This window comes from Leucoraja erinacea, unplaced genomic scaffold, assembly GCF_028641065.1.
Source record: "Leucoraja erinacea ecotype New England unplaced genomic scaffold, Leri_hhj_1 Leri_507S, whole genome shotgun sequence".
NCBI classification, from domain to species: Eukaryota; Metazoa; Chordata; class Chondrichthyes; order Rajiformes; family Rajidae; genus Leucoraja; species Leucoraja erinaceus.
In genome coordinates this window covers 94,521-105,587 of record NW_026576408.1, presented here as the reverse complement: position 1 = coordinate 105,587, position 11,067 = coordinate 94,521, and the positions used below count along the sequence as shown (strand labels likewise).

General features: G+C 42.0%; 1 protein-coding gene across 1 annotated transcript in view; it reads right to left on the bottom strand.

Annotated features, from left to right (window-relative positions):
* Positions 1-46: 46 nt before the first annotated feature.
* The window catches only part of LOC129693968 (plexin-D1-like), a 105,445-nt gene continuing 94,424 nt past the window's right edge, over positions 47-11,067 (bottom strand). Inside the window, exon 11 of the mRNA XM_055630690.1 lies at positions 47-712. Coding sequence (XP_055486665.1) covers positions 617-712 — 96 coding nt within the window. The 3' untranslated portion in view covers positions 47-616. The remainder of the gene's footprint in view (positions 713-11,067) is intronic.

Here is an 11,067-nt window from a genome sequence, read left to right as displayed (position 1 = left end):
CATGGATAGAAACAGTTAGACAGGTACATGGATGGCACGGGTTTAGAGGGACATGGGCCAAACGCAGGCAGGTGGGACTAGTGTAGCTGGAACATGTTGGCCGGTGTGGGCAAATTTGCTCATGTTTGCAACATATTTGCTCATGAGCCTGTCAAGAGAGACAGCCATTCTACACCCACACATGGGAGTAAAGGGCCTGTCCCACAAGCATGCGACCTGCATGCAGCAAGCGCGACCAAACCGGAAGCAGGGGCCGCACGGAGGTCGAGTGAGTTACGTGAAGTTCGAGCGAAGTCCACGGTAAATTCGCGCGTGACGTATGCGTACGGCATCGAGACTGTGTGCACGCCCGTAGAGGCGGTGCGTAGGGCGTCAAGGCGGCTGCGGGCCGGCAGGCCGTTGCCGTGCGGAATTTTTGAACACGATCAGTTTTTCGGAGCCCCGCGCGATGTCGGGACCAGCTCCGCACAACTCCATACGGCTCCGGCGATCGAAGTGGGACTGTCCCCGCGAGGCCGTACGGCTCAAGCGACCACGGTAGGTCGCGCTTGCCGCATGGAGTTGCATGCTGGTGGGACAGGCCCTTTAGTCAGTTTATAAAATGCTGGATGGACATCTAATTACCTGTGATATTGTTTGGATTGTCAATAATATTTTTGGCATCATTAGTATAGATAAGGTTCACAGGAATTATCCTTCGCTCATTATCAAACTGCAATTGAAAGCACATTGTCACAACGTTAATTTAACCACTCGTGCATGTGGGAGTTTATGCATTTATTTTTAAAAGTGCAAATATCTTAAATTCCAACCGAAATACTGACACGTATAAAACAGCTCTCTCATCCTAGAGAACAGAGAATTGGCAATGCTGATAACGGAAAATGGACAAACCTCTTTATAGGTTAGAACACAGTAAAGAGGGAATAGAGTGGATATTTCCACTGGTGGGAGAATCTAGGACCAGAGGCCACAGCCTCAGAATAGAAGGACGTAGCTTTAGAAAGCTCGTAGGTGATGTGATAGGAGCAGAATTAGAACATTCGGCCCATATAGTCTCCTACGTCATTCAATCATGGCTGATCTATCTTTCTCACTCAACCCCTTTCTCCTGCCTGCTCCCCATATCCCCTGACACCTGTACTAATCAAGAATCTATCTAGGAATGTTCCAAAATTTTAAGATTTTAAAAATCAAGTCTGCAATTTATCCCATCAGATAAATCATAAAAATAAATGTAATGTGATACATAATTCACTTTCATATCTTCAGTATTAAAAAAGTTGTGGTCATTTTCATACTCGGAAATTAGCATCTCGTTCCCCATTGCTTTTCCATCGACTTAACACAAAAGCTGTGATCGAGAACAGTCAAAAGCCCCTAACTTTCTTAAAAATTAAGAGAACTGAATGAAATGTTGTTATTATAGGTTGAAGCATTCTGAAACAAATATGCACCATCTTACTTGGATGGCCTGAAATTAAAGTATATAATTACTTAAATACCTGATTGTAGCTAATTACAAAATTGACTGTTGTGATGGAAATAGTAATTATACTAACACCCAGATTGCCTTGAAAATTCAAAAATGTGATATTCTCAAGATCAGAACTTTAATATTATTGTATTATATGTTGTAAGTCTGTAACAGATAGATAAAGCAATTACAATTCGAGCAATAGACCAAGTCTTTTGGAGAAGATCAATTGCTATCTGGTACATTGACATATCATAATCAGTAGCATCATCATACTCCTCAGATTGTAAGCTGATAATCAACTGTACACCTTTTTTTCCTCAACTTTTCACATTGGCATTGTAAACTACAAGTTTTTGCTCTTCAAACCACACATGACATGCCTTTCTGCCCACTACTTTCCCATTAAGAATGTCCTGTAGATCATCACATTTGGAGTAGTCCAAATTCAGATAATCTCTGCGAATGCTGTCTAAATCAGTCTCTTTTGCTGGGCATTTGGATTGACAATTTTGCATTTCTTCTTTGGAGCCATCTGTTTAAAATGTAAAGAAAAAATAACACTGAACAGCATTAACAGAAACAGGTTATTATTTGCAGTTTTAGAAAAAAGGTAGAAATGAAAAAGTTAAACGCTAAAACAAATAGTAAATATCCAACAAAAAATTCATATTCATCAGTTTCATCAATTCATCTAATCAATTAAAATTAATCTAAATTCAATTACTAGACCTAAACATCTATCCATTTTTTAAGAAAAGGCTAACATTTTTAAATAGCCTAAGTATCCAAATAACAAATAACAAACTGATCCCATTCACACAAGAATTCACAATATAACATGATTTTTAAATGTCATGAATTTATATGCCAAACGGAAGGAATTTAATGTTTAATTCTCCTAAATTAATCCAGAAACATCCACTCTCAAGATAATCAAAATCATTATTTTTTGCACAATACATCTGATCAAAACTGTACTGTGGAAAATATTGATCATGGATAGGCATTAACACAAAATATAGATGATTTAGATGTTCTTATGACATGATTGTGCATGATTTGTGGATGTTTCTGGAATGTGATCTTGGAATGTTGCCGTTGCCATAAATTTGAATCCCATATCGGGAGGCAAGACACGGCCGATTCGTATGTGGGCCTAAATACAAAATTTTGCATCATAAGATTAAAATGAAGCCACATCAAAAAGCAAGATAATATGTTGAGAGAGGTCGTGGTACATATTTGTACCAATGACTTAGGTAAAAAAAGGGAAGAGGTCCTGAAGGGAGGATTTAGGGAGTTGAGAGGAGAGTTAAGGAAAAGGACCAAAAAGGTAACAATCTCAGGATTACTGCCTGTGCCACGCGACAGTGAGAGTAGGAATGGAGCAAGGTGGAGGATAAATGAGTGATTGAAAGACTGGTGCTGAGGGCAGGGATTCAAGTTTCTGGATCATTGGGACTTCTTTTGGGGAAGGTGGGACCTGTACAGAAAGGATGGGTTGCACTTGAACCCGAAGGGGAACTAATATCCTGGCGGGGAAATTTGCAAAGGCTACTGGGGAGACTTTAAACTAGAATGGTTGGGGCGAGGGTCTCAAATAGAGAAAGCTAGTAGACAGAATGGGAGGCAGGAAGCAGAAAAGGGAAGCACTCGGACACAAGAGGAGAAAGAAGAAAAAGGAAATAAACAGAGAATAAGAGGCGGGGGGTTTCTTAAATGTGCATATTTTAATGCTAGGAGCATTGTAAGAAAGGTGGATGAGCTTAGAGTCTGGATAGACACCTGGAAGTATGATGTTGTGGCGATCAGTGAAGCTTGGTTGGAGGAGGGCTGTGACTGGAAACTAAATATTCCAGGATTTCATTGCTTCAGGTGTGTTAGAATTGGAGGTGCAAGGGCTGGAGGTGTTGCATTGCTTGTCAGGGAAGATATTACAGCAGTGCTTTGGCAGGATAGATTGGAGGGCTCATCTAGGGAGGCTATTTGGGTGGAACTGAGAAGTGGGAAAGGGGTAGCAACACTTATAGGGGTGTATTATAGACCGCCAAATGGGGAACGAGAATTGGAAGAGCAAATATGTAAGGAGATAGCAGATATTAGTAGTAAGCACAAGGTAATGATTGTGGGAGATTTCAACTTTCCACACATAGACTGGGAAACACATTCTGCAAATGGGCTGGATGGTTTGGAGTTTGTAAAATGTGTGCAGGATAGTTTTTTGCAGCAATACATAGAGGTACCTACTAGAGGAGGGGCAGTGCTGGACCTCCTGTTAGGAAATGAGACGGGACAGGTGGCAGAGGTATGCGTTGGGGAGCTATTCGGGTCCAGTGATCACAATACCATTAGTTTCAATATAATTATGGAGAGGGTCAGAACTGGACCTAGGGTTGAGATTTTTGATTGGAGAAAGGCTAACTTTGATGAGATGCGAAATGATTTAAAAGGAGTGAACTGGGACATTTTGTTTTATGGGAAGGATGTAGAAGAGAAATGCAGGACATTTAAAGGGGAATTTTTAAGAGTACAGAATCTTTATGTTCCTGTTCGGTTGAAAGGAAACAGTAAAAATTGGAGAGAGCCCTGGTTTTCAAGGTAAATTGGACATCTTGTTCGGAAAAAGAGGAAGATCTACAATAATTATAGGCAGCATGAAGTAAATGAGGTGCTTGAGGAGTATAAAGAATGTAAAAAGAATCTTAAGAAAGAAATTAGAAAAGCTAAAAGAAGATATGAGGTTGCTTTGGTAAGGTGAAAGCAAATCCAAAGGGTTTCTACAGCTATATTAATAGCAAAAGGATAACGAGGGATATAATTGGTCCATTGGAGAGACAGAGTGGACAGCTATCTGCAGAGCCAAAAGAGATGGGGGAGATATTGAACAATTTCTTTTCTTCGGTATTCACCAAGGAGAAGGATATTGAATTATGTGAGGTAAGGGGAAAATAGTAGAGTAGCTATGGATACTATGAGTTTCAAAGTAAAAGAAGTACTGACACTTTTGAAAAATATAAAAGTGGATAAGTCTCCAGGTCCAGACAGGATATTCCCCAGGACATTGAGGGAAGTTAGTGTAGAAATAGCCGGGGCTATGACAGAAATATTTCAAATTGAAACGGGAATAGTCCCGAAGGATTGGCATACTGCGCATGTTGTTCCATTGTTTAAAAAGGGTTCTAAGAGTAAACCTAGCAATTATAGACATGTTAGTTTGACATCAGTGGTGGGCAAATTAATGGAAAAGATACTTAGAGATAATATATATAAGCATCTGGATAAACAGGGTCTGATTAGGAACAGTCAACATGGATTTGTGGAAGGCCATGTTTGACTAATCTTCTTGAATTTTTTGAAGAGGTTACTCGGGAAATTGACGCGGGTAAAGCAGTGGAAGTTGTCTATATGGATTTTAGTAAGGCCTTTGACAAGGTTCCTCATGGAAGGTTGGTTAAGAAGGTTCAACTGTTGGGTATAAATGCAGGAGTAGCAAGATGGATTCAACAGTGGCTGAATGGGAGACGCTAGAGGGTAATGGTGGATGGCTGTTTGTCGGGTTGGAGGCAGGTGACTAGTGGGGTGCCTCAGGGATCTGTGTTGGGTCCTTTGTTGTTTGTCATGTACATCAATGATCTGGATGATGGTGTGGTAAATTGGATTAGTAAGTATGCAGATGATACCAAGATAGGGTGTGTTGTGGATAATGAAGAGGATTTCCAAAGTCTACATAGTGAATTAGGCCATTTGGAAGAATGGGCTGAAATATGGCAGATGGAGTTTAATGCTAATAAATGTGAGGTGCTACACCTTGGCAGGACAAATCAAAATAGGACGCTACATGGTAAATGGTAGGGAATTGAAGAATACAGTTGAACAGAGGGATCTGGGAATAACCGTGCATAGTTCCTTGAAGGTGGAATCTTATATAGATAGGATGGTAAAGAAAGCTTTTGGTATGCTAGCCTTTATAAATCAGAGCATTGGGTATAGAAGCTGGGATGTAATGTTAAAATTGTACAACGCATTGGTGAGACCAAATCTGGAGTATGATGTACAATTTTGGTCGCCCAATTATAGGAAGGATGTCAACAAAATAGAGAGAGTACAGAGGAGATTTACTAGAATGTTGCCTGGGTTTCAACAACTAAGTTACAGAGAAAGGTTGAATAAGTTAGGTATTTATTCTACGGAGCGCAGAAGGTTAAGGGGGGACTTGATAGAGGTCTTTAAAATGATGAGAGGGATAGACAGAGTTGATGTGGACAAGCTTTTCCCTTTGAGAATAGGGAAGATTCAAACAAGAGGACATGACTTCAGAATTAAGGGACAGAAGTTTAGGGGTAACATGAGGGGGAACGTCTTTACTCAGAGAGTGGTAGCAGTGTGGAATGAGCTTCCAGTGGAAATGGTGGAGGCAGGTTCGATGGTATAATTTAAAAATAAATTGGATAGGCATATGGGTGAGAAGGGAATGGAGGGTTATGGTATGAGTGCAGCAGGTGGGACTAAGGGAAAATAATTGTTCGGCATGGACTTGTAGGGCCGAGATGGCCTGTTTCCGTGCTGTAATTGTTGTATGGTTATATGTTAAATAAACGACATACCTTTTGTTTTGTCCTGATATTGCAATCCGTGGTGTTGAAGGCGTTAGAAATTGTGTTTAACTTCAATGCAGCGATGAAATCGTCCGGCAATTTTTTTTTTTTTTTAAACCCGGGAACGGAAGCTTGAACGATTTTTCTTCATCAGCTAGCAGCCCGAGGAAATCCCTCTCCAACATCCAATACAAACCTGCATTTTAATTCCCCCCCCCCCCAAGCCTCCGGCATCGCACGCACAGGCAGTGGCAGATCTACAGCGCCGCTGATGGTAAGTTTTGTAACAATGCTAATCTATCATGTATGACATCACCCTCACAAGAGTCGAGAAGATAGAAGGAACAATCAGCTTTCGTGAGAAAGTGGTTAGGTCTTCCTCGGTGCCTGAGTAGCGTAGGCCTGTACGGTCAGGGGGGTACTCCAGCTGCCTCTCTCTAGTCTCACAGAGGAGTTCAAGTGCACTAAAGTCAGACTAGAGATGACCCTGGCAGAATCAAGGGACACTGTCATCCGAGCTGCTGCTCCAACCCTGGCAACAGGAAAGAAGTGGACGACTAAGAATGTGATACAGCAGGCTAAATCTACTCTCCACCAAGGCGACATGGTAGGGCAAATCCAACATGGAAGAAGTGGCTTGGGGCTTGGCAGAAAGCGACCTTGCTGGAACAAGGCATCCTCACTGGAGCGCCGGAAGTTGGTCACGGCCGGTCCGCCGACAGGAGGAGTTGAGTAGGTGTGCCAAGGCTGTGTCACAAGCTAAGCAGGGCCAGTGGATGAGATGGGGGTGTGTGGAAAAGATGATGATCAGCTGGAAGGACATGTGGGAGATGGAGGCGAGCAGGATAACTTTCCTCATTCGGGCAACCTATGATGTCCTTCCTAGCCCAAAAAATCACAACCAATGGCTGGGTGAAGATCCATCATGCCCCCTGTGTTCAACACCCGCCACACTTAGGCACATCCTTACTGGGGATAAAGTAAGCCTCTCCCAAGGACGTTGCACCTGGAGACATAATCAAGTGCTCAAATGCCTGGCAATTACTCTGGAAAGCAGGAGAACAACCAACAATGCCCTGTCGCCCAGCACATCCAACCCAGCACATCCAACCCAGTTAAGACAATTACCTTTGTTCGGGGGGTGTGAAACAAAGGCAATGGAAAATTCCACCAAGGACCAGGTTTGGACAGCTGGAGGCAGCCCGGGATTGGCAGATGCTGGTGGATGTGGACCAACGGCTTACAGTTCCATCAGAGATAAGCATCACCAACTTGAGGCCTGATCTTGTGCTCTGGTCAAACTCTCAGCACATGGTGTATTTTGTGGAGCTCAAAGGCCATTGGGAGCATGTTGTGCAGGAAGCCTTCGAAACAAAGAAACTGTGATATACAGAGCTTGCAGCGGAGGCAGAACAGCGGGGCTGGAGAGCTAAGATCTGCCCGGTAGAAGTTGGATGTCGAGGATTCGTTGCAACATCCACCTTAAGACTGATGAAGGACCTGGGGATCAGCGGACAAGCCCTACGCCAGGCCATCAAAGAAACATCACGGGTAGCAGAGCGGAGTAGCCAGTGGCTCTGGCTGAAGAGGAAAGACCCCATTTGGTCTCCCAAATATCCGACTAGACAGATGCAGAGGGGGGTGGCTCTGAGATGCCAGAATGCACCGCTGAGCCTACTGGAGACATTGTGGGTTCAATCAGCGAAACGTCGATGAAAGTAGCTGCCCACTTGATAACCCCAATGACGTGTCTGCCGAGCCTTTCTCAACATCGGAGGAGCATAGGTGAGTGCAGAAGGCTCCTATCACCATCGGGAATAAATTGATATTTGGCACTTTGGACTTTTAACATCTAGTCCTGTGTATTTGTAAACATATCGATCTCTGCCTTAAACATATCCATTGACTTGGCCTCTATAGCCTGCTGTGGCAAATAATTCCACAGATTCACAACCCTCTGACTAAAGAAATTCCTCCTCATCCCCTTCTTAAAGGAACGTCCTTTAATTCTGAGGCTATGGCCTCTGGTCCTAGACACTTCCACTAGTGGAAACGTCCTCTCCACGTCCTCTCTAATCCAAGTCTTTCACTATTCGGTAAGTAAGGTGTCACGGGTTATAGGGAGAATGCAGGAGAATGGGGTTGAGGGGGAAAGATAAATCAGCCAAGATGGAATGGCGGATTAGACATGATGGGCCGAATGGCCTAATTCTGCTCCTATAATTTATGGACTATGAATTTATGAGAGTAGTGTCAACAACAAATAGGCCAAAAGTCAAACTTGCTGAACTCTAGTACAATGAGCAGCTAATGGGTCTGACATTGTGCAGATAATTTTGTTTGCCCCTTTCTATCATGTTGTGAGTCACACTGGTTCCAGCGATAAAGTTTACACTTTTCCTCAAATCTGCAGAAGAGTTGTTTCTGATTATAACTCATTCTTCCCAGCTGTTCAGGCATCTGAATCATCCTACCGTAACCAGAGAGCAGTGCTGAACACCTTTCTACCTCATTGGTGACCCTCAGACTATCCTTGATCGAACTTTCCTGGTGTTATCTTGCACTAAACATTATTCCCTTATCGTGTATCTGTACACTGCAAATGGCTCAAAGATAGACACAAAAAGCTGGAGTAACTCAGTGGGACAGGCTGCATGTCTGGAGAGAAGGAATGGGTGACGTTTCAGGTGGAGACCCTTCTTCAGACGTTCAGTCTCACCCATTCCTTCTCTCCAGAGATGCAGCCTTTCCCGCTGAGTTAATCCAGAATTTTGTGTCCATCTTCGGTTTAAACCAGCATCTGCAGTTCCTTCCTACACTGTAAATGGCTCGATTATAAACATTTATAGTCTTTCACACAGAGAGTGGTGAATCTCTGGAATTCTCTGCCACAGAAGGTAGCTGAGGCCAGTTCATATATTTAAGAGGTAGTTAGATGTGGCCCTTGTGGCTAAAGGTATCAGGGGGTATGGAGAGAAGACAGGTACAGGATACTGAGTTGGATGATCAGCCATGATCATATTGAATGGCGGTGCAGGCTCAAAGGGCTGAATGGCCTACACCTGCACCTATTTTCTATGTTTCTATGTTTCTGCTGACTGGTTGGCACCCAACAAAAGATTTTCACTGTATCTCGGTACACGTGACAATAAACTAGACTTATTCGGGTGACCAAGTATAGTATGTTAGGGTAGATATTCTCAGCAGCATCAACTAGCAGTGCTGCAGCTGCACCCCCTCAATAACCCAAGTTTAATCTGGACATCTGGAGCATCTGGTGTGTGAAGTTTTCATGAATCTGCGATGACCAAGAGGATTACCACCAACTTGTTCTCACGTCCCAAAGATTTTTATTTAATTTAGCTTAGAGATACAGTGTGGAAACAGGCCCTTTGGCCCACCTGGTCTCCACCGACAAGCGATCACCCCGTACACTAGCACTCTCCTGCACACTAGGGACAATTTACATATTTTACCGAATTTACACTCATTTCCAACCACAACAGATCTGTGTTACCCCACTTTTGCATTTGATTTAAATATATTTATGAAAGCATTTCAAGAGTTCTCCACCTTCTTCCACCCTGCTACCTTCTTATGATTCTGTGATCCAGTATCTCTTGCATTGTTAATGGCCCAGTTAAAGATGGGATCATTGAAAAGCTTATTATTATCACCTTGTTATTTTTTACATTTCTCACAAACTTGCCAGCTTATTCTAACGTGTCTATTCTGATCCAGAGAACCGGGTTCAATCCTGATGACGGGTGGTTGGCTGTATGGAGTTTGCACGTTCTCCTCGCGACCTGCATGGGTTTTTCTCTAAGATACTCAGTTTCCTCCCACACTCCAAAGACATACAGGTTTGTATGAATAAAATGTTTCCAAATGTTTCCCCCATCTGTGATAAATGTCTATCTCAAGAAGCAACTATAGCACACTCCTTCGTCTCCTGCATAAAACTTTTGAAATAATTTTTTGAAATCTTCACAAAACTATTTAAAATAAAATTGGACCCTAATACAGAATTGATTATTTTCAGAACAATGGAAGCCTGCTCCGAGCTAACTTCATTTCAAAATTGTTTCCTTAACAATGGCTTGATAACGGCAAAAAAATGTATACTCAAATTTTGGAAAAATGCACCCACCCCAACGCTTAAAATGTGGATCACAAGCATGTCTGAAATGCTACATTTCGAAGATATGAGATTCATCCTATCAGGAAAATCAGAACAATTCTTAAAGATATGGTCTCCTTTCATCGATTTATTACATGTATAATATGGTGCAACATAACTCTGGAAATTAACCGTTTCAGAACTGGGTGAGGGGTGTGCAAAGATATGAAGTAGGTATTTTCTACATCTTTAAGGGGTCTTTCTCTCTATATACCCACAAACTACTAATTGTTAACTTCTGGGCCTACACATCACTACTTTCCTTAATCTTTTCTTTTCTCTTTTTCTCTTGCTTCTGTCATTTTTCTATTGTTAAATTAAAAACACAAAGTTGTACACAAAATGTATTATGTTATATGCCACGGTTTATACGACTGTACATTCCTGCTAATAAAAATATTATTAAAAAAAAGTAATTCAGGTTAATGTCTCTGCTAAAAGATGGCACCTTATCAAAGGTGCAATGGAGAATCAGCCTGGATTATGTGTTCAAGGCTATGATACTGTTGAAATTATCTCAGCCCACTTCCTCACCATTATTTAATGGTTCATATTTTGCAATGCCTTATAAGTATTCTAAGATTCACAATGCCTAATGAGCATAGAATCAAGGAAGAAAATACACTTGGGCCATTAATGATATTTGGATTCAAAACACTATAAAAGGGTCTAAAAGCAAAATTATATCAGAACATGTTCGCCTCGATAGAGAATTAATATTATAAACTGATATTACATTCCCACCACAAGTTGATTTGATGGCAGTTCAAAGTTGAATGATGAAACCGGGCCTACATTTTGATGTGGCAGTG